Source organism: Schistocerca americana, chromosome 3 (genome assembly GCF_021461395.2).
Source record: "Schistocerca americana isolate TAMUIC-IGC-003095 chromosome 3, iqSchAmer2.1, whole genome shotgun sequence".
Lineage (NCBI taxonomy): Eukaryota > Metazoa > Arthropoda > Insecta > Orthoptera > Acrididae > Schistocerca > Schistocerca americana.
Window position 1 is genome coordinate 361,487,233 of NC_060121.1, and position 25,005 is coordinate 361,512,237.

The 25,005-nt window shown below is 38.0% G+C and overlaps 1 protein-coding gene across 1 annotated transcript in view; it reads left to right on the forward strand.

The window, feature by feature from the left end:
- Nucleotides 1-24,376, forward strand: part of LOC124606083 — a 375,104-nt gene extending 350,728 nt beyond the window's left edge. The window contains exons 15-18 of the mRNA XM_047138048.1: nucleotides 10,064-10,215; nucleotides 10,321-10,530; nucleotides 23,794-23,895; nucleotides 24,151-24,376. Of these exons, the coding sequence (XP_046994004.1) occupies nucleotides 10,064-10,215; nucleotides 10,321-10,530; nucleotides 23,794-23,895; nucleotides 24,151-24,234 (548 nt within the window). The 3' untranslated portion in view covers nucleotides 24,235-24,376. The remainder of the gene's footprint in view (nucleotides 1-10,063; nucleotides 10,216-10,320; nucleotides 10,531-23,793; nucleotides 23,896-24,150) is intronic.
- Nucleotides 24,377-25,005: the final 629 nt, after the last annotated feature.

The window sequence follows — 25,005 nt, forward strand, 5'->3', positions numbered from 1 at the left end:
AATAGAAAACTGGGCATTTTAATGTAGCACTAACAAGGAAGTCATGTAAATGCCTAATTATTTCATGATGTAATAATGTGTGTCTGGTTACTTGCAAGTCATTAAGAAAATTTTCTGATATTTCCCATAAATTCAGAAACGTAGTTCTTAATTTAGTCATCAGGCAACACAAATATTACTACCATGTATAAAAAGAATTTGTGGTAGATAAGACAATGATAATGAAAATTTTGGGATGTAAACAACATACAAAAATGAGAGCTGACAATCACTTACCTACAGCGAGGAACTGTGTGTGAAGCATAGAGCCACAAGGTGAGAAAGATAGTGGGGAAAGAGTAGAGGCATGTTACAAGAAATTGGTAGTAAGATGTGAAGGGCAATGTATACAGTGGGAGAAACAAAGACACAACTTTCAATGGCAGTGGAAATAACCATTCAGTAACAGAATTAACAACAAAACTGTGCAAAAGAGAAAAAGAATGGAACATAGCCAGCAAAATATTGGATAGGGGGCGGAACTGAAACATTACACGAGGGTAAAGAATTAAGTCAATGGAGTGTAAAGGACTTGATGAAAGTTTAGGCCAGTTCTTCACTCATACAGTTCAGAGTAGCTGGTTCTGGTGCATGATGGGGCTGGGAGGCTTCATATTGTAAGGTAAACACAAATATCGGATGAGACCAATCATGTCTCAGTCTTGTTTCTCTGTTCATAGTGAGAAGACTGTAGTCTCTTGATGAAGTTGAGAATTTAATGCTACAAAGATATCATCTGGATCCTGTTTCTCAGGGAATAATACTTGGCTACCTGCAACCACATCACTCTCAGACCAAAGTCTCAGTATCCTTGAATGTGCCATGAAGTGTCATTTTGAGGCTTCGGTGATGGTTTTGAGACACAGGAGATGTTTTTTGTAGGTCACTACAAAGTTGACAAGGAATCACCATCCTACAGCAGGATAAATATCTGGCCATGACTGCCCAGAAAAGTAGGGGTATACCTGCAAGACAATTGGAACTTGCAACTGCCTCAGGAGTTGCTGTTTCCTGACAAATTGTGCATCACAGGCTCTGAACAGTAGGGTTGCTTTTGCCAGATGTCCAGCCAAGTGTATCCCTTCACTCCAGCACAGAGATGGCCTGTGCGTTATGGAGTTGGTAATGAATGAATGGAGGAATGGGCTTTTCATAAATGAATCTCACTTTAACGTAAATGAATCCCACTTTAATTTGCAAAATGACTGTCATTGTACAGTATTCTGGAGGGAGAGAACCTGGCAGCTGGTACAACCCCAGGAACATCATGGAAAAAGACTGGTTTGGTGGTGATGGCATCATGGAGTTGGGGGGTCGGGGGGAATGTATCGTATTGAATGGTTGTACGGAACTGCATATTTTCATTGGTGATTGGAGCGATACAGTAAATACTCAGAGTTGCAGAGAAGAGGTATTCTTACTACATGTTTGCATTTTCAGAAATGCAGTTATTCCAGACTTCTCCTTTATGGATGATAACAACTGCATGCATTGAGCTGCTCTGGTGAACAAATTTCTAGAGTGTGAAGATATCCTTCACATGGATTGGCTACATCTGAATCCTCTAAAACATGCCTGGGATGCATTAGGGAGGTCCCCCTCCACAAGGGACACTTCCAGACCTCCACACCACACTTGTTGAGGAATGGGATTGACTGCCAAGAGAGCTCTTGAACAACTTGGTAGAGATCATGCAACTTTAATGTGGAGCATACACAACTGTTAGGGTTAACCATATCCCTTATTAACAGGTGAACAGTTTCTTTTTTGTGGAAGAGATGTTCCAGTTGTGTTCTTTTCCTACAAATACATATCTTAGCTATCATAACATTTCTAACAATATATTTCAGGCACTGTTACATGCTAAATGTCTTGTGATTTGACTATAGCTCATTCATTACCCTTTCTGGCATCCTGATAAGGCAATATGTCCTCTTTCTTGTAATTACACATAATTTTTGGATGCTAGTGTACTTATAGTGCTGTGTAGCACTCACACTGATGTATCGAAAATTATGGGATAGCAAATGCACATACACACATGGTGGTAGTATTGTGAACACAAGGTATAAAAGGGCAGTGCATTATCAGAGTTGTCATTTGTTCTCAGGTGGTTCATGTGAAAATGTTTCCAATGTGATTATGGTCACACAACAGGAATTAACAGATTTTAAATGCAGATTGATAGTTACAGCTGGACACATGGGACATCCCATTGCGGAAATTGTTAGCAAATTCAATATTCTGAGGTCCACAGTGTCAAGAGTGTGCCAGGGACACCACATTTCAGGCATTATCTCTCAGTATGGGCAACAGATTGGTTGACAGCTTTCACTTAACAACAGAGAGCAGCGGCACTTGCACTGAGTTTTCAGTGTTAACAGACAAGCAACATTGCTTGAAATAACCACAGAACTCAATATGAGATACATCACAAATGTACCTGTTACAACAATGCAATGAAATTTGGCGTTAATGGGATATAGCAGTAGATGACTGATGCGAGTGCCTTTGCTAACAGTATGACATTGCCTGCAGCACCTATCCTGGGCTAGTGACCATATGACCTGGTCAGATGTGTCCTTATTTCAGTTGGTAAGAGCTGATAGGGTTTGTAATGGTGTTGGCTGTGTTTACATCGAATGGCCTGGGTCCTCTGGTCCAAATGAACTGATCATTGACTGGAAATGGTAATGTTTATGTATTCTGAGAATATTTCCAGCCATTAAAGGATTTCATATCCCCAAACAACAATGTCGTGTCAACAGGGTATGTTTGAGGAACACTCTGGACAAGTCAAATGAATGATTTGGCCACCAGGATGACACATCATGAATCCCACCAAACATTTATGGGACACAATCAAGAGGTCAGTTCATGCACAACATCCTGCACCAGCAATGCTTCCACAATTATGGGTGGTGTAGAGACAATATGGCTCAATGTTTCTGCAGGGGACTTCCAATGACTTGTTGAGTCCATGCCATGTCAAATTGCTGCAGTACATTGAGCAAAAGGAGGTATCCCATGACTTTTGTCACGTCAGTGTATAGTATAGCTAGTAGAAAATGGGGTGCTTTCACACATGGCTGTAACTTTGATTGGAATGGAAATCCTGCAGCCAGTTGATGAAGAGAGTTCTTGAGTGCCAGCGCAAGGTAGGTCATCCATTTAGGTCATCCACTGTGAAGTAACGCATGAGCAGAAAGCAAGAGTGACTGATGGATAGACTCACAGCTTAGGTGGACAAAAGGATTTCACACTAAGGGCTGCAGGTATGAGGTATGGTATTGGGTACAATATACCTCATCTCAGGTTGTGGTGGGAGATTCTCAAAGCCACAGCAAAGTGTGATTTGCGTTATCAAGATGTTGATAGTAGAGGGTGATGAAGACACAAGACTATGGACTATCTGTGCAGGATACTGTCTGTTAATCTGGAAGATTAGTTCATATAAATCACTGAAATATTTTTACCAAATAGATGAAAAATGTGGTTGATAGTAGCAATGAACAGGATTGAGCTTTGCGATTATACTTATTTAGGGTTCCAATTGTTGTTCTCTATATTGTAGAAAAAGCCCTTAAAAATCTGTCCATGTTTCTAAATAATGTGGATATCTTCATAATTTATAAAACCAACAGAAGTATGTCTTATTAGTGTCTTCTTCTACAAACTTTCTTAACATCTCAGTCCTGAGACTGATTTTTTCTGTTAGTGTTACAAGGTAGCATGTGTCCAGTTACATAAGTATCCATACACGTAGTACGAAGATAATTCTTTTCCTTCAACAAGTAGTCATATTAATATATATGGGATGGAGTGTTAGCCATAAGGTATACAGGAGACCTTCCATGAAGTTTGGTAAGTTGGACAGTATTGCTCAAGAAAATGAAGCTGGGGTGAGGGTTGGCCATGAGTAGTGCCTGGATAGCTCAGTCAGTAAGATCATTACACACAAAATGCTAGGTTCAAAGCTCAACTCTCAAATAACGCTGCAATTTGCTAGAACATTTCAAACTACTGCATCCTTTGATGCAGAGCATAAGATTCTATATATATTTTCATCTTTATACTTTAAATCGGATTTTTCTGTTTGCAGAACATTTTTTGTAATATATATCATCAAAAAAGAGAATGTAATAGCATGTGCTTGAGACTGAATGCACAATAATAATTCTCAGTATGTTCAATAAAGAAAATTCAGTATAGTTGCTCACACTGATTAGTGAATTACCAACTTGTTCCACATCTATGAATTTGTTGCTGTGTGTGTGTCCAGTAACATTTTCAATCTAGTGGGGTGTGGCTGTCAAATGGTCATCAGGTAAGGAATATGGAAGAGGGTTGTACCTTGAGGTGGCATGTACCCTGACCAATTCTCACAGCTCTGGTCTTTACTCTCTAACTTCAGTCTTTTTCACGCCAATGGTATGAGTAAGACATCTTAGTTACAGAAACAATTATTTAAATTTCCTTGACATGTATCATTGCTTTTTTTTCTTCTAAAAGTAACTTTTTCTGTTCTTAATTCAATGTTACTTCAGCTACAGATGCACAAATAAAATTAATCTTAAATGGTTAATATTTACAATAGATATTTATCATACGGTAATAACCAAGTTGCCAGTTTATTATTTTAGGTGATGTTAACCATTTATTGAAGTGGGAGGAAAATTATACCTTGGGCCAAGTGGTGATATTACACCACGATCATGGCCCAAGTACTTTGTAATAGACATTTATAGTACGGTAATAGAGATTAACATAGACTTCAAACAATAAAAGTAATTTGTTGCTTTTAAATATTTATTAGCATGAATTTTAGGCCAGTTTGTTAACAAAAAATTACTTTCATGTGTGTGAATTTGTGTACTGTGTATCAAAAACTGTTTGATCTGTTATGAGAAAAGAAGATGTCATTATAACAGAGAGAAAATATCTCTCCAAACTAGTAATAAATGGTAAAGCTGTTGCAGATCCCAGTATAACATATGAATCCTTCCATGATATCTTCATGTATATTGGTGACTGGTCACCATCAAGTACAAATCCTTTTATGCAGAGAGAAATTGCTCAGGTTTAAAGTTTTCCCATGTTCCAAGCTCTGATGTTCTGAAAATCATAATGTTCCTAAAAAATTTAAACTCATTAGGTTTGGATGAGGTTCCCACTACAAGCACTAAGTTAGTCTGTCATAGTATTTCATATCCACTCTCCCTCATAAGCATCCACTCTTTTGATGAGGAATGTTTTCCAGATTGATTAAAATACACTAAAGTTTAGGTCTGACAAGCTCTTAGAAAGAGAAAACAAGATGAAATTGGGAGATGTAGACCTATCTCATTGTTTCTCAATAATATTTGAGAGAGTTGCATATGATCAGTTGGGCCCAGATTGCACTGACCTAAAACACATCAAAATATGCAAGCACTTATGACCTAAATCTTATACAAATATAACCTTAAAAATAAAATATGAGTTTATATAAGTTCATTTAAAAACATTCTTGTTGATTGGTTTTGATACCATGTAACACAAAATTCACTTCTGAACAAAATGTGAGTGTAGTAATTACTTTTAGTAGTGTTTGAAACTACCTAGGACTATTTTTGAAATGTTTACATGTGCCTGAAAAAAAAAAAAAAAAAAAAAAAAAAAAAAAAAAAAAAAAAAAAAAAAAAAAGGACATGAAAGTAATGAAACTTATCCAAACAATAAAACCAAGTATTTTACTCCTGCACACCATTTGTTTAAAGTCATACAGATTAGTTAATACAACCTGTCAGTCTATTTTCTGCAGTGTTGCATGGGATCAAAACATGCATTTTCAGGTTTTCCATTTTCAAAGATCTACAGTTGTTCTTGAGGATAGTTTTATACCTGGAAAAGTTCCTCTCCACATCACAGAATGTCACAGGAGCATATTTGAAGACAGAAAGGTCACTACAGGCCAGCATTGGTTCATTGTGTTCAAATGTTGTGGCATTCCCAGAAAGACTCACTAATTTTGCACATTGTATAATATCCAAGATTTCACTGTAGAAAACTTTCCAATTTGTTGCTCACTTTGTCAGCCACATGACCATGAGCTTGTAGGTAGTGGGCATGGTAATTATGATGATAAATAATCACTGACACTCCTGTCACTTACTATGGATACTTTTATTCTCGTAGTCTATACATAATGCTTGTAGCTTAGAGCATGTACTACAGAGAACTGATCTGGCAAAGATACAGTTGTTCTTACTATGGTAGGGCAGAGATATTATTGGGGGTGGGGGAAAAAGCCAGTGGTTCTATGTCCCCACAAGCTCATCCCAACTCAATCTGCAGATGTTGCACAACATCCAGGGTGTCACACTGTTGAGCACCAGTAGCTTTCAGTCATATGATGGCTTCTGCATCTCTATGTAATGCATGTACAAGGCAACTGACATACACCAACTGGGTAGATAATCTGAAGCCCCTTGGCTACCTAAGCCATCTATCACTAGCACCAAACCACTGTCTCTGTTCAAGCCACCTGGCCACAATAGTTCCATAGAGTTAACAAAGAAATTATCAATTGTTAAGTTGTTTACTCTTTTGAGAGCTTCACACATTAGGAGGAACATTTACCTAGGCCTGTCAACTTTTAGAACACCAACCACTTTGTTGAGCACCTCCTCATGGCACACATAGATTCACCTGAAACTGGGTGTGTTGTAGAGGAGGGGATTAGTGTTTAACATCCCATTGACAACGAGGTCATTAGCGATGAGCACAAGCTCAGATTTGGAAAGGATGGAGAAGGAAAGTGGCTAGACCCTTTGAAGGGACCATCCTGGCATTTGCAATTAGGGGAACCACAGACAACCTAAATCAGGATGACCAAACATGGGTGTGAGCCATCTTCCTGCCGAATGCTTATCCACTGTGCTAATTACTGCATTAACCCACTCAGTGGGTGTGTTGTATACTTCTCCAAGACTTGCCCGGAGCATGGATTCTTCAGTTTCTCCAATGAGATGTTGCAAAACATCATAATCTCATAAGAGTCCTTGAAGAATGGTTGTGCAGTTGAAGATGGACCTGACTTCTCAAATAACAGTATCTGTCTGGTATCATCTTCAGGCCTTCTCTTCACACAGTTACTGTGTTTGGTGGTATTACAGTGTTTTTCCACACAAAGTGCTTTTCTGCACTAACTTTAACTTCACATTTGTTACAAAAGTAATATTTCCCCATCAATACTCAAGATCTTCTTACCAAAGAATGAACAAAATCTTGCAACTTCATACTACTAGAGCACTTTATTTTCAGAATATTGAACCAAGCTGAGTTTCTATTCAAACTGAACAGTGTGGCCATGTGTGCAATGTTTATTATGTTGCAAGCTGCCTTTGTTGGCTTTGAGACCATTATTTTTTTTTTCTGACCCCATGCAGCAACGTCTTATCAAACCAACTAGTATGTTACACTGCTTGCCACCTATAGTCCCAATAAATAAAGCTTATTTGTGACAATACCACCAAAACACCATCATGTGTGCAACATTTTCATGTTTTTCTTCCTGTGGCCTTCAAGTTACAACAAAAATATGCATTTTTGAGAAAAGTTGGCTATAATATGACCTACACTCCTGGAAATGGAAAAAAGAACACATTGACACCGGTGTGTCAGACCCACCATACTTGCTCCGGACACTGCGAGAGGGCTGTACAAGCAATGATCACACGCACGGCACAGCGGACACACCAGGAACCGCGGTGTTGGCCGTCGAATGGCGCTAGCTGTGCAGCATTTGTGCACCGCAGCCGTCAGTGTCAGCCAGTTTGCCGTGGCATACGGAGCTCCATCGCAGTCTTTAACACTGGTAGCACGCCGCGACAGCGTGGACGTGAACCGTATGTGCAGTTGACGGACTTTGAGCGAGGGCGTATAGTGGGCATGCGGGAGGCCGGGTGGACGTACCGCCGAATTGCTCAACACGTGGGGCGTGAGGTCTCCACAGTACATCGATGTTGTCGCCAGTGGTCGGCGGAAGGTGCACGTGCCCGTCGACCTGGGACCGGACCGCAGCGACGCACGGATGCACGCCAAGACCGTAGGATCCTACGCAGTGCCGTAGGGGACCGCACCGCCACTTCCCAGCAAATTAGGGACACTGTTGCTCCTGGGGTATCGGCGAGGACCATTCGCAACCGTCTCCATGAAGCTGAGCTACGGTCCCGCACACCGTTAGGCCGTCTTCCGCTCACGCCCCAACATCGTGCAGCCCGCCTCCAGTGGTGTCGCGACAGGCATGAATGGAGGGACGAATGGAGACGTGTCGTCTTCAGCGATGAGAGTCGCTTCTGCCTTGGTGCCAATGATGGTCGTATGCGTGTTTGGCGCCGTGCAGGTGAGCGCCACAATCAGGACTGCATACGACCGAGGCACACAGGGCCAACACCCGTCATCATGGTGTGGGGAGCGATCTCCTACACTGGCCGTACACCACTGGTGATCGTCGAGGGGACACTGAATAGTGCACGATACATCCAAACCGTCATCGAACCCATCGTTCTACCATTCCTAGACCGGCAAGGGAACTTGCTGTTCCAACAGGACAATGCACGTCCGCATGTATCCCGTGCCACCCAACGTGCTCTAGAAGGTGTAAGTCAACTACCCTGGCCAGCAAGATCTCCGGATCTGTCCCCCATTGAGCATGTTTGGGACTGGATGAAGCGTCGTCTCACGTGGTCTGCACGTCCAGCACGAACACTGGTCCAACTGAGGCGCCAGGTGGAAATGGCATGGCAAGCCGTTCCACAGGACTACATCCAGCATCTGTACGATCGTCTCCATGGGAGAATAGCAGCCTGCATTGCTGCGAAAGGTGGATATACACTGTACTAGTGCCGACATTGTGCATGCTCTGTTGCCTGTGTCTATGTGCCTGTGGGTCTGTCAGTGTGATCATGTGATGTATCTGACCCCAGGAATGTGTCAATAAAGTTTCCCCTTCCTGGGACAATGAATTCACGGTGTTCTTATTTCAATTTCCAGGAGTGTATTATAACCAAAGTTGGTTGAGACATGAACTTTACTAAAAAAAAGATCTTGATTTCAATGTCTGCTTCACTACCCAAGCCATCTGGATCCTTCTCTCCACCGCCAGCTTTTCTGAACTGTACAGATGGGAGTTATCCTTACAACACGTTCTCCACTCCCATAACTAGCCAGGCCTCAACCTACAGTAACTACTGCCCCCACAGCCTCCACCCAACATTTTCTGCCCCCTCTGTCCTATCATCTCCTCCCCATTCTCATCTCCAGCTCTGTTTATTTGTTGCCCTCTGCCTATGCATCCATCCATCTTTCCCCTCTCCACTCCCTTTTTGATTTTTTTCCCCATCTCCCTGCCCCAGAACCTCCCGATGCAGCATCTGTTGGCGTTCTAGTCCCTGAACACTCCATCAGACATTGTTCGTCTCTCTTTTCCCACCCAAACACTGCTGTCCCTTCCTCTTCCCTGCCCCCTTCAGATTGCTGCTTGCATACCATGTGATAGCTGCATTCCAGCCCGAGGTGATGGAGTTGGTGGTCATGTATGCATGAGGGGTGCTTGCTTGTGTGTATGAATGGTGTGTGTCACTCTTTTACTGATGAAGGCTGTGACCGAGAGCTGTATGTATGTGTCTTTTAATTGTGCCTTCTTTACGGTAAGTAGCAATCCGCCTTTTCCTACATTGCTGAAGTTCCTCTCTGGAGTTTCTATTGTTTTAAAATTTCTTATCTACATTTGAAATAGACAGTTATTACTTACAATTAGTTTTCTTATCTCAGTGTCTCTATGGAAGCAGATAAATTATTTATTATAAAATAACACACTGATTGTAAAAACCAAGGCTGGATATGGGAAACGCCTTACTTAGTATATTCCATGTTTCTATTTTTAATGTTTTTTCTCTTCTTCCAGTCCGAGTAGAGTTTCATTGTTATTTTGTGAGTTGGGGTGAGAAGTAATTATGCTGTTTCCAAATTCTTATTCCAGGAGAAAGGCAGAAGCTTATGGAACTTCTGCTAGAGGGTTATGATCATATACTTGATGTCGAAAATGATGATGGACTATCAATAATTGAGGTAGTAGCAGAAAGTGAACAGCCTGAGACATTACAATTTTTGCAGTCTATATCTGACTTTGAGGTTTGTATTTATTAATAAAGGTAATTAATAACTAAATGTTATGGGTAAATCGAAACATAACAAAAAAGTTTGCACTTGTAGAAGTAAAATGCATTGTTGTGATAGGAAAGAAGAGAGGAGCTTCATAATGCCATACGTCAGGGGAATCTTTTGAGAGTTCGTGAGCTTCTTGAAGCAGATGATGCAGAACTTCTTGCTATTGCAAAGAACATATATGGTCGAAGCAGTCTGCATATAGCTGTGCTGTGTCAAGATGAAGAGATCACACAGTTTCTGACTGATAGATTTCCTGCAACACTGAAAACCGGAGATAATGTAAGTATGTCATTCCATTCCAACTTGTACTTATTTACTCCATTCATTAAGTATTACAGCCAGCTATGTGCCATACAAATAACAGTTATCCAAAAGGATAAAAGAGCAAGATAATTGGTATAGCACTAGTGCATAAATGAATCACAACATTATAAGCCATTTACAGGCAGAGTCATTATAGTTATTGATATATGAGTGGCATGTAATCAATAAAACAGCTACACCTGCTGCAGAATAAAATGAAGTAAGGAACACTGAAATATGTACTGATGGAAAATTTGGAGTAGAATAAAATAAGTCTACAGATACATCATCAGTTCCTTATCAGTGAGCAGGTGTATAGAAGAGATGGAAAATTTAATAATTTTTAGACAAAATCTTAAGAGTTAACAAATTCTCTCTCTCTCTCTCTCTCTCTCTCTCTCTCTCTCTCTCTCTCTCTCTCCCTCCCCCCCTCTCTCTCTGTTGCTCCTGACTACTTTAACAACAATGTGATTTCTAAACATGTGACTACAGATCTGTGAATATGTATAACAGGAAACATATAACTACACATCCACGAATATAGAAGTCGCAATGCATTCCATCTGATGATGAACATAAATAATTAAAAAAATTTAGCAGTCTTTATTTGCAGTGCCAGCAGAGAGACAAGGCTTAGTGATCTCAATGCTAGTCTTAGAGTGGTGATAATAAATGTGGACAAAATATTTATCAAGAAGATTATAGAAGATCTGTGTGTCTGATATATCTAATACACAATCACTTACATCCTATCAATATTTCAGGCATACTAGTACCATTTAGATCAAAAGTGAGAGATAGCGAAGAGTTATAAATTCCATTCTGAATAAAAGTGTATCAAGTGAGGAATAAAATACAGCAAAGTTATCATTTGGGAAATGTTGAGGAAACAGATTATGACTCTTTCAGATCGGATGAGATTGCAGGGAAGCTGGAAGATTAATACAAACTCATAAATTTGTCAGTTGATCTATGCTGAATCTAATGAAAATTTTGTCCATCATATTTCATAAAATAGTAGAACATTTTGGTCCTATGTAAATTTAGTGAATGACAAAACCCGTCATCTCATCTCTTATGGGTCACTCCATTGTCAAGACAGAACACAACAAGAAGAAAGGCTGAACATATTTTTTTTTTAATTTAAAACTACAATCCTATATAGCTACTGTACTACCCTCTGTCTGCCAGGCTGATGTATGATATTGGAATAACCATCACCAGTATTCAGAGACAACAAAAATACTGAAAGTAAACAACCAACTAAACATGTCAAACTTTCTATTAGACAGAATTTTTGGGGAATTAGTTCACAAACAGCAAGAAACACTCACGTGGGGAAAACATGATTAGAAAAGAGTGGATATCATTCTACTGAATATTATATGATATGTACAATGAGCACTGAACTCAGAGTCAAATATTTATACATTGCAGAGAAACATGTTGAGCAGATGAAGTGCTTGAACAAAGCAGACTGTAAATCCAAAAGATAAAGCTGCTTGATGATAAAAATAGTTACAATGTTAAATGTAGCTGTGCTTTGGAATGGCTGTATAGTGTGTACTGATAAATGTGTGGACAAAATAAGTTACTTTGATCGTTTAACGAGCTTAAGTTAAACATTTTATGGTGTGTATATGTGGATTAGTAATTGTTCTCGGTGAGTAACTAAAAATACGGCGATCTGTTGAAAGAACAGGGACATATTGTGCTTTGAAACTAACTAGTGCACAATGGCCGCGACCAGTTCGGAAAATTTGAATTCTATTTACGAAATAAGTGAGGAAGCGTGGAATAAACCGTGTTCCTGTAACAAAACAGCAAGAAAAGGCGTGTGTTGTGTAAAGTGTAACAGGAAATTCCATTACTCGTGTGTAAATTCAACGAATAGAGTGAAAAGCTGGAAATGCAGTGATTGTTTTCGTACTGACGGTGACAATATGGACGAAATCAAAACAGACCCGTTAAAAACGTGTGTGTGCGAAAAGTTACAGAATGAACTCAGAAAAGTAAGAAAAGGAACTTAAGTATTCGAAAACAATTATATGTTTGCTAACAAACGAACTACAGAAGCAAGAATCAGGCAAGATAGAAATGTGCAAAAACTACAGATTTGATGCACCCAACATAAATCACGATTCACAACACAGTGTGCATACCACAACACAGAACGCAGTTCAAAAAGGAAATCAATCTATGGGTGCAGCAATGAAAATGCAAACCTTTGCTCCTGAGAGTCAGTCAGTGAATAGGAGACCCAAAACATTCGTTGCCTCAGATAGCCATGGCAGAGACTGTGCAAGAAACATTTTAAACTTAGCTTCAAATAAATATGATGTTGAAGGGAAGGTGATACCAGATGCCCCCACTAGTGTAATACTAAAAAAATGCAATGACCTCCATGGAAATGGAAATGAGCGTTTGGCGTCATTGGCCGGGAGGCCCCTCGCGGGGCAGGTCCGGCCGCCATATCGCAGGTCTTATTACAGTCGGCGCCACATTGGGCGACCTGCACGCCGGATGGGGATGAAATGATGATGAACGCAACACAACACCCAGTCCCTGAGCGGAGAAAATCTCCGACCCAGCCGGGAATCGAACCCGGGCCCAGAGGACGGCAATCCGTCACGCTGACCACTCAGCTACTGGGGCGGACAATGACCTCCATAAGTTGACAAGTGAAGATTTTGCAGTTATCTGGGCTGGGGCTAACGATGTAGCAAAGAATGAAACCAAGTTGGCAATTCGTTCACTACATAAAGCCTTGTCAGCATTACAAAATACAAATACAAAAGTGATTGTAGTTGGTGTACCACATAGACATGACCTGCCTGAATGGTCTTGTGTAAACCAAGAAATTCAATCTGCACACAGGAAACTAAAAAAAACAGTGAAAGGCTTCCATAACACTTGTTTTATTGATACCCCTAGTAACAAGGAGCTTTATACAACACATGGACAACACCTTAATGCAACTGCTAAAGAACTAATTGCCACAAGGATTTATGAATCAGTGGAAACAAACAGGAAAGTGTACAAAACAGCAATAGAACTTAAATGGAAGGATACTGAAGTCTCAGATAAAGAATCAGTGAGAATTGTTATTGACACAACTCCAGCACAAATAACAACAGAATCCTTAAAAGTGAACTCTGTTTGTGGGGATAGGACAATTACTCAAGCAATAAACTTACCCAAGAGGACAGTGCAAAAGTTTGAAGAAGCAGCAAATAAGGTGGCAGGAAAGAAGGCACCATATAAGAAGAGAGACCTACTTGCAAGAAGAAGAACAGCAAATCAAGCTCAAGGGATGAGAATACCAACATGTGGAGTACGGCAGTCAACCCGAAAAAAGAAACCACAACCGAGGGACCAGGATTTTTGGTGGGATCAGCAGTGGTTTCACAGACGAAAGCAGTTAAGAAAGTGAGTCATCAAATGGATGAACAGGTATTTGACTATCATAACACACATGATCACAGTGCATCAAGATTAAAGACATTAACGGAACCTACAACTTCAAATATAAAGCCAAATTGCTCTCAGAGGAATACAGACAGAGACAAACTACTTACTTTTCTACAAGTCAACATACGTTGTATTAGAAATAAAATTTTAGAATTAGAACATTTATGTAACACTGAGCATGTAGATGTTATATGTGTATCTGAGCACTGGTTAACACAGGAACAAGTAAATATGTTCATTCCCCAAGGGTATGTTGTGGGAGACATGATATGTAGAAAACAGAGAAAGAATGGTGGGGCGGGAATTTTTGTCAAAGAAGGAATAATGTTTTCCAGAATTGATGTATCTACATACTCCTCAGAGCTAGATGGGGAGTTTAGTTGTGTAAAACTAATGAACGAAAATATAGTGGTAGTTAGTCTATATAGGTCGCCAGATGGTGATGTAAATTTGTTTATTGAAAAATGTGAATTAATAATTTAAAAAATATTGAAGAGTAAAACGAGAATTGCTATATGTGGTGATTTCAACATAGAAATGGTAAACACACAGAGACCAGTTGCTAGGACATTTTTGAATATGCTAAGATCATTAGACCTCTATTGTACAAATAACTGTGCCACACGTAAGAATGCCTGTATAAACAATATTATTGTGAATTTCCATAGGGAGGATTTTACAGTTAGACTTGCAAGAAGTGGACTTGCAGATCATGAGCCACTACTCCTTACCCTCTGTAAGAGACAGCCAGTTAAAACTGAAGAATCTAAAGTAGTAGTGGTACGAAGACAGAAGGAAGAGTACAGAAATATGTTTGTTGATAGATTAGGAAGTGCAGATTGGGACTTTATATATAATTGTCAATTTGGAAAAAGGGAAGCTGAAATTAGCTTTGGTAACTTCTTTAAAAAGTACACAGATTTATGGTATTCTTGCTCACCAATAAAAAAATTAGATATCCAAATGACATGAAAAAGAGAAGTCTGAACTGGTTCACACAAGAGCTAGTAGAAATTAGAGGAAACTTGCATATGCTGTACCAGATGCATAAACAAGCCTCTGGCCAAGGGGCAGAACAGAGTGTGAACATTCATAGGTCATATCTGAAACGCAAAAAATACTATAAAGCTAAACTACTTCTGGCAAAAAAGCAAGCAGTGGAGAACTATATAGAAAGAGCTCCCAATAAATGCAAGGCAGCCTGGCAAATAATAAAACAAGAGAATACACCGAAACGCACAGAAACAGTTCTGCTTGATCCTGAAGAATTAAACGAGTACTTTTTAAACTCAGTTAAAGAAATAAGTAACAGTACCAAAGCAACAAATTCATCTGCAATGAACCCTGTTGGAACACCACTGCCTGTTAATCTGGCATTTCAATGGAGGGCTGTCACACCTGCTGATGTTATAAAAGCTGTATCCAAATTTTCAGGTTCTAAAAGTATGGACTGTTTTGGTTATCAAATAACATAATTAAGAAGACAATACACTCAATCGCCAAACCATTAGCTTATATTTTTAATAAATTTGTAGAATTTGGAGTTTTTCCGGACGCACTCAAGGTATCAAAAGTTGTCCCAGTTTTTAAAAAAGGAGACAAACATCTCCCCCAAAGCTACAGACCAGTCTCCATTGTTCCAATATTCTCAAAGGTATTTTAGGCGCTGATACACACACAAATAAGCAAGTTCTTTGAAAAACACAATATCCTATGCAACAATCAGTTTGGCTTTCGAAAGGGGAAGAACACAACAGGGGCCATCTTGGAAATCATTGACCAAACCTTAACAGCTTTTGAAAATAATAACATGGTATCACTGGTATTATGTGACCTAAGCAAAGCTTTTGATTGCATTCCTGTTGACATACTACTGGGGAAACTAGAGTTTTATGGGGTGAGAGGAAGCACTTTATCTGTGATAAATTCTTATTTAAGTAACTGAAAACAATTCGTTTCAGCCAGAAATTTAAATTCTTCCATCATGGAAATCAGCACAGGTGTACCACAAGGGTCTATCCTTGGACCCTTCTTCTTCATTGTCGCTATTAATGATGTACCTAAAAGTATAGCTCACCCTGTTGTGTGTTATGCTGACGATACAACACTACTTACCACACATCAGAACATTTCAGATCTGAATAACCTAACAAAAGAAACACTAGATAAGGCCCTGGACTGGTTTGGAGCCAATAAGCTCCTATGCAACCCTGACAAAACACAACAACTTTTAATGGGAACATCAAATGAAGTAGGCAATAAGTCAGTATTCACATTGACTCAAAACTATATTGGGAGGAACATGTCAATCATGTATGTGAAAAAATATCTCGAGTGGCATACCTTCTCTTGAAACTAAGGGAGGTAGTGAGCTTGGAGTACCTCAGGGTGACATACTTTGGGCTATTCCAGTAACATATTTCATATGGTCTTATTATATGGGGGCACTCCCCTCACATCAAAAACATATTGAAATTACAAAAAAAAGTCATATGTATAATATGTAAAAGAGGTCATAGGGAGCACTGTCGTCCTCTTTTCTCCTGACTCAGAATACTTAAATTATAAATTTATACATCTATGTGTCTGTACTCTATATTAAAAATAATATTTCAGAATTTATTGCCAGAAAGGAAATACACGAACACAACACCAGGGTGAACAGTAATTTAGACATACCACGCCATAGATTAGCGAGAACAGGAAATTCCCACAAAGTTAACCCACTCAAAATGTTCAATAAACTGCCAATTCATGTTCAGTCTATGGATACAAATTCTTTTAAAATTAAGTGGTACAGCTGGCTGTCAGATCATCCATTCTATGACATTAAAGAATTCTTTGAGATGCCTGAGGAGAATATAAGCATTTAAAAGTTGTCTGTAGTTAAACATATTATTTTGTGCTGTGGTTAATTGTGTGTAATTACAAAGTTTATACTATAAACAATAAAATACCTTATTATATTAGATTATAAGATAGCTTGTTGCGTTAGCTTTTAAAAGCTATCCTTTGTAATTTGGTACACTGCCATGCTGCTAATGTATTTATAATGTATTGACAGAAGTTTATTTTGTTATTCTGTATGTACTAGTACATCTTTTATGACGCAGCCAATATCATTGTAAAATGATCTATGGTGAATAAAATTCTTGAAATTCTTGAAATAGATAAATGAATGATTGAAAATCGTCTTTCTTGTGAAGCCAGATAAAAGTCATTTCTAAAACGAAACTTTAGACCTTGTTAGAGTCACAGTTGTGAAAGGATTTACATATTCTCCAATTTGGATTATTTACCTCAAGATTTCATAGAAATCTGCTCTAAAAAGATAGCAAATTTTTATCCGAAACATTGAAAGAACATGCATCTCAGATTTACAGCTCTTTACACACAGAATACAGCTCAGTGTAATACTGAAGGAGATATATGTGTTAAAAGCACTGTTTTGAAGGGAGAAAACACACAAAGTCAGTTTATACTCATTTACTCATTCGTATACTATTTATCAAGTCAGCAGGTACATTGGACTGTACAAAAGGTCCAATTTTTCTGAATTTTAAATATTGTATGTAGTGTACTGTAATGTAAAATCCAAATTTTTGACCTAGAGAACCTTGTGCTAGTTTGGGAGGAGCCATCAAACTGAAATTTTGACATTTTTTCCCCTAGCATCGGATGCAAAAATACCTTAAACCTTTCTTGTAGAGTGTACTAAAATACAGCAAAATCATAAAAAAAGTTAAAGGGACAAGTTTTAGCATAATTTTTAACTGTACAACTTTTTTCAAAAGGATAATGGTAGGTACCTCTTATGGTCAACGTTTAACAGCAACAACACCCCTCCCCACCACCATATCTGCTAAGTCCATGTAAAAATGGCAAAAACTGCAGCTTCTTTGTGGCAGATACTTCTGAACTTACTATGTTTAGAACCCTAAGGTCACCTCCTTCCTTACTGTCTTCAATGAGATCTGTTTTCAGTATAGATCAATAACTACACAGAAAAGCATAGTTTTTCATCTGTGCAATGACTCTATAAAATTTCCATTACATGTGATATGATACCATTTCTTACCAGCTACATGGATAATTTAAAAATGCAAATTACTCCTAATGAAAAAACAATTAACAGAATACAAAGTCACTTGAAATAAGTCAATGCCTTGACTAATTTTTCCCAAATGACAAGTCAGATTTGCCATCAGCTTCTTCCACTTCAGTAATGACGTATTTGGTGGGATTTTACTGTTGTCATAATCATCAAAACGGAATCTGCAGCTGCATTCATCATTGTCATTGTGTGAATCATCCCTCCTCATATTAGCTCCTAGCCCCAAACAATTGGAATAACTGCATTACCCAGTCAGGTCTGCACATACAGGTCAATACAAAAAGTATTATACTGGTTGGCGTTGTGAGTAGGTAAGAGTTTCATGAAGATGGAGTTTGGGTTATGCCGTGAATTCAGAGACTTGTTGGTTATTTTTTTTTTATTTATTTATTTATTCATCCATCTGTGGAACAATAAATATTGTATGGATGTCGTCAGTTTACAGCACATGAGCACACATTTACATTTACAATGAAACAGGTTTCTCATATTTTGTGTAGTTTCTATAACTACTCATACACACATTTATAATTACATAATATTTTGGTGATAATGTCATATGTTGCTAATAATCTACATCTATGTTAAATATTCTCTTACAGTATAACAACTTTTACTTACTAAGAAGATTTTAAGCTTTTGTCTGAAAGTGAGGGGCTCATTTATTTCTTTAATTTCCTGTGGTAATTTGTTATACAGTTTTATCCCATTATAAAATATACTTTTTTTGCGTCTTTGCCTTGTTCTTTCTATCTAGATGGAGGTGGTGACAAGCTCTTGTTTCATGGTCATGTATTAGGCTGTTTGTGTTGTACATGTTGAGATTTTTCTTAATGAACATTATGTTCTGAAAGATATACTCACAAGAAACAGTTAGAATGCCTAGCTTCCTAAATAATTCTAGACAGTGGGCCCTGTTGTTGCTGTTTGTTATTATCCTTATGGCTCTTTTTTGTACTTTGAACACGGTTTGTATGTTACTGGCACTTGTTCCCCAAAACATGATCCCATAGCTGAGGACTGAGTGTAGATATCCATAATATGTTATTTTAAGACAGGTATTATTGCATACCGGTGCAAGGATTCTAAGAGCATAGCATGCTGTGAATAACTTTTTTGCCAAAATGTTGACATGGTTTGTCCATTTCAATTGGCTATCTACATTCATCCCTAAGAATTTGGTACTTGTTACACATTCTAATTCATTATTATTAACTTTTATTCTAGTGTCGTGTTTTTTGTTCAATTGGAAGTTAATATAGTTAGTTTTCTTTACACTTAGGGTTACTTTATTTTTTAATGACCAGTTGTGGACATCATTGAGAGCCTTGTTTGCTCTTTCTTACAGTTGTGTTGGAATTTCACCTGTTATTAGTATGTTGCTGTCATCAGCAAAAAGTATTTTTTCTCCATGTCTGATACTTTATGGGAAGTCGTTAATGTACATAAGAAACAATATTGGGCCTAATACACTTTCCTGTGGGACGCCTATATTCACATTTTCTGGGTCAGACAGGTGTTTTATAAGGGAATTGTTTGAAACTTGTGATATCTCAACTCGCTGAACTCTGTTTTCCAAGTATGATTTCAACCACTTCTTTGTCACATCTCTTATTCCTATTTGCCCTAATTTATGAAGCAAGATTTTGTGATAAACTGTATCAAAGGCCTTGGACAAGTCTAAAATTACTTTAGTGAACTGTGCTATAGCAGATTGTGTGCCTTTTCCGGGCCGAAAACCAAATTGGTCATTGGAAAGAAGGTTATATTTATTCAGGTAATTTTGCAGTCTCTTTTTGACTAGTATTTCTATTATTTTAGAAATGACAGACAGTATAGAAATCGGTCTGTAGTTCTCTACATTTTCCACATCTCGGTTTTTAAGGATAGGTATAACTTTTGCTTGTTTTAGGTACTCTGGAAAGTATCCAGATTCGAAAGATTCATTAATTATGTCTGTTAATGGGCCCTTTATGGAGTCTATACATTCTTTAATTATGCAGACTGGGATTTCATCAAGTCCTACTGAAGTTTTATTTTTTAGTTGGTGTACTACTAGTGCCACTTCCCTTTCTGTAGTTGGCAAGAGCACCATTGAGTTTGTTGGCTGGTTCTGAGTTTATTCAGTCTCTCTAACCATATGTTCAGCATATACTGTCGCCAGAAACCTTTACCCTGCTTCAGAAATTTGGTGTGATGATGTGTTAGCGGTGGCTGAAAAATAGCAACCAAGTCAGACAGAAAAGGATTTTTTTTTGTGTGTGTGTAAATAATGCTGACTTCTTCTTTCCTTGCTCAAAAGGGTCTTAGTCTCCAAGTGTGCTGATGTTTTACAAAAGCTTGAAATTTTGTGTGGACTTCAATGTGAGATGCTTTTAATAGTTTCTACAATGAAAATCTGTCTCAAAATCTGGCAGAAAATTCTAAGAGATACATTGGTTTTATGTATAGTACAGCAATGGCAAGACACAATCAGTATCTTCACTGAGGATAGCAATGTTAATGTTACTGACGACAGCACCACTAACTTGTCATCCTGCATAAAACTCTTCAGGATGCATAAAAGGATAGCGAGAATCATGGCTAGAAAAATAAGGAACAAACCCTGCAGCCCACTATTTAAAAGGATGGGGATTCTTCCTTTCCCATGTATTTACATCTTTGAAAGTGCAATGTTCACTAAGCAATATGCAATAACAAATCATATTGTCCTCCTCAAAAATGAAAAACTGCATCAACATGACGCAAGACAGAAAACTGACTTCCAATTGCTCCAAATAAAAACCAGTTTGCGCCAAAAAGGAACACTACACTATGGCAAAATTATTTACAATAAGTTGCCAAAATAAATTAAAGTAATAAATGATCTGAAATAAATTAAAGCAGTATCAAAGGAATATCTATTAATACATTGCTTCTATAGTCTGGATGAGTTCCACCAAAATTTTTGAGAGCCTAAGAAAGTTATGTGTATAAGCCACATTATTTATCACTTTAAAAAATTGTGTAAAAATGACTACCAACTTGTAGCATGTAAAGACTGTAATCATTAATATTAGTTTATTCATGTTTTCAGTTGTAATTTTCTAGTAAAGTGGTCACAGCTGAAAAAAATATATTTATTACTGTAAAAATGGAGATAGATTTGCACTGACCTGTCCAATATCAGATGTGCTGCACTGTACATGTAAGATTTACTGGACCAAATAAACGTGTATACAGATACTAAACCTCGTTTTTAAAAATTCCTTCATCAAAAAAGACAAAGTAAACATTCCAGAATTCAAATAAAAATAGCTGACAAGATGAGAATCTTAGCAATAGATACCTAGCAAAGCACAACTTAAGGCACTTAATAAAAGCAAAACTTCCAATCCAGACTGAAAACTAATTAGGTTCCTTTCAGAGTATTCTGATCTAATAGGTCCATATATTTCATTCATATGCAACTGCTCACTCAACAAAAGGTGTTTACCTAAGCACTGGAGAGTTCCACAGATTACGCAAATACGCAAGAAAGGAAATGGAAGTAGTATTACAGACTCATGTCACTGGCATTGATTTGCACTACGATTTTGGAACATATGTGTCCAAATGAGAAAACTGATTATTGGCATAGTGAGCATGGATTCAGAAAATATCATTCTTGTGAAACACAACTTGCACTTTATTCTCAGTAAGTTATGAGTGCTGTTGACATGGTATAAAAAACTACTTCCTTAATTTTAGGTTTACAGAAAGCTTTTGACACCATTCCTCCCAATCAGTTCTAATAAAATGGCATGCCTATGAAGTATCATCACAGTTACACAACTGAATGTGTGACTAGTCAGAAAGATCACATTACATAGTAACTGACAAAAAACCACTGAGAAAAACAGATGTGTTATCTGGTGCTTCCTGAGGAAGTGTTACAGATGCTGTGCTGTTTCTAATATGTATAAATGATTTAAGAGACAATCTGAGCTTCCTATGAGATTGTCCGTAGATGATGGTGTTGCTTACTGCCCCACTTATGTCATTAGAAGATCAATTGCCAAGTTATTTAGACTAGATATCTATATGGTGCAAAATGTGGCAAGTGATTCTAAACAACAAAAAGTGTGAGGTCATCCACATGAGTACTAAAATGAATCCACTCAGTTTCAGTTAATCACATAAATTTAAAGGCTCTGAATTTAACTGAATACCTAGGGTTTACAATTACTAACAGCTTAAATTGGAACAATCACATAGAAACTGTTTCAGGGAAGGTGAACCAAAGACTGTGTTTTACTGGCTGAACAGCTCAGTGATGCAACAGATCTACAAAAGAGATTGCCTCTATTACACTTATCTGTTCTCTTCTGCAGTATTGCTTCATAGTATGGGATCCTTATCAGACAGGATTGATAGAAGACATCAAAAAAGTTAAAAGAAGGGCAGTTCATTTTCTATTGCCACGAAAAAGAGAAGAGAATGGCACAGGTGTGAATAGGGTGGCAATCATTAAAACAATGGTATTTCTTGTTACATTGAGATCTTTTTACTGGATTTCAATCACCAACTTTCTTCTCCAAATGCAAAAGTACTTTGTTGACTCTCACCTACATAGGGGGAAATTACCATTTTAATAAGGAAAGAAAGATTTAAGTGTCCATTTTTCCCACATGCTATTCAAGAGTGAAACAGTAGAGAAATAGTCTGAAAGTGTTTTGATGAACCCCCTACTCATATAGATGTAGATGTAGCTCCCTTGTATCTACATGTTGCTCAAATGTTCCTGACCATAACTCGGTGAACATCACTACTTGTCCTTTGATGTACTGGAGGTGAGCCTGCACAGTGGAGTGAGTAGATGCCTGTTGAGAAGTTTTCAGTATGCAAATAATGAAGTAGCCTTTAGCAATGACCTTGTTAAATTCCTAATGATCCAATTTCTCTTTCAAGCTGATTCTGACCTGGTAACACAGGTGTGTACTATTAGCATAGTTGAAGTGAGCTGCAGCCTAGAAGTAGGGAATCATTTCTTTGACACATATGACTTGTAAGTTCCAATCCATCAGGCATTCAGCTTTAAAGTAGTGTTTCATTAAGGTACAGATGCAAAAATACTGGCCTCATAGTACAATGTGAAGAAGCCCCATTTTATCAGCCCAGGCAGTTATACTGGACGGTCAGGGAAGGGTGGAGGGTACAGACCAGTTTGGATCTCATGAGGACACAGGTCCACCTGGTCACCCAACTCTTCAGCCCAAGCAGAAATGAACAACAGTCTCTCTCTCTCTCTCTCTCTCTCTCTCTCTCTCTCTCTCTCTCTCTCTCCCTCCCTCCCTCCCTCTCTCTCTCTCTCTCTCCCTCCCTCCCTCCCTCCCTCCCTCCCTCCCTCCCTCACACACTCACTCACTCACTCACTCTCTCTCTCTCTCTCTCTCTCTCTCTCTCTCTCTCTCTCTCTCTCACACACACACACACACACACACACACACACACACACACACACACACATTGCTACTTCACTAAGCAAGCAATTATCACCACTATATTCTACATTTTGTTTATTGTCTATCAGACAGTTCTCTTCGTAGTGGCTGGTGATCTGCTCTGTACCATTATCTATTTTTCATCCAGGATATTCCATGATTGTATTACATACATTTTTCATTTGCATGCAGCTTGAAAGGACTGCATTACACTATGCAATGGGTGTGGAAAAAGTTGAAGAACTAAGTACATTCCTCATAAGAGCAGGAGCCAGAAGAATTGCAAAGGATCTGGTATGTACATGTCTCATGACTTAATAAAATCATAACACTGTTAGGTTATGCTATTCTTAAGCTCTTTATGGTGACTCATGACTGAGTATAAAATTTATTTCAGCGCATACTTGTTGTTTAACTAGCTTAAATTATAATTATTATGGCACTACAGAATGTAAACAGAAATATTCTGATAGAAAATTGAAATGTAAAATTGTTTCTTTAGTACAATTCAAACATGATTTTATTTTCATTTGCCACTTTATTTTTCAGAAAGGGAGACAGCCAAGCTACTACTTCATGAATAAATCAGATATACTCAGGCTCCAAGAAGATGAAGATACCTTTAAAATGTAACATCTTTTCATAAGGTCCTTAAATGTATGTAAGACATGGACTAAAAGAATCCCATTTAAATGTTGTGGTTCTGTTGCTTTATGCAGCTAGTACTGAGTAATTTCAAATAAATAATGGGCCAAGTTGTAGTTCAACAAAATAATAATACACATACATCTTGTTGTGAAAATATAAGTAAGATTATATTTAAGAAAACAGTATTAATAAGTTTCCAGTTGACAGTGTTACACTTTTAGCCTTCCAAAAATATTTTCATTGTGACTTTCTGTATCTGTATTAAAAGAAATGGAATCAATCACTTCATTGTGTAATGTGTAATATCTCAATATTTTTCACCTCTTTAATGTTTTCTTTCTTTGTTGTCTTAAGACAGTGACCGCAAGAGCATCTGCATATTTCAGCCTGTTGGGAAAGCAGCCCTTATCAACTGACATTTATTGTGAGGCAGATTGGGATGCAATATTGTGATGACCTGCTTTTATATTTTTATTAGAACTTCATCTCAGCTCACAAATTTATGATTTTAAGGATTTTATACTGCTAGCCACTTCATGACAAAATACCTGAGTAAATTTATATTCTGCAAAACTGTGCTGCATTATGTTGGGGTCCATCTGAGGGGGAGAGACGTCATCCATTTTATTTGAAGTTTTATAGTTCCTGTTGAATTTTTCGTAGATTTCTGTGGAGTTTTTAACAGTTTTCTCATCAATTTCTAATTCAGGATTAAAATTAGTAGCTTTCTCAGCACCTACTTCAGTCCTTACATTT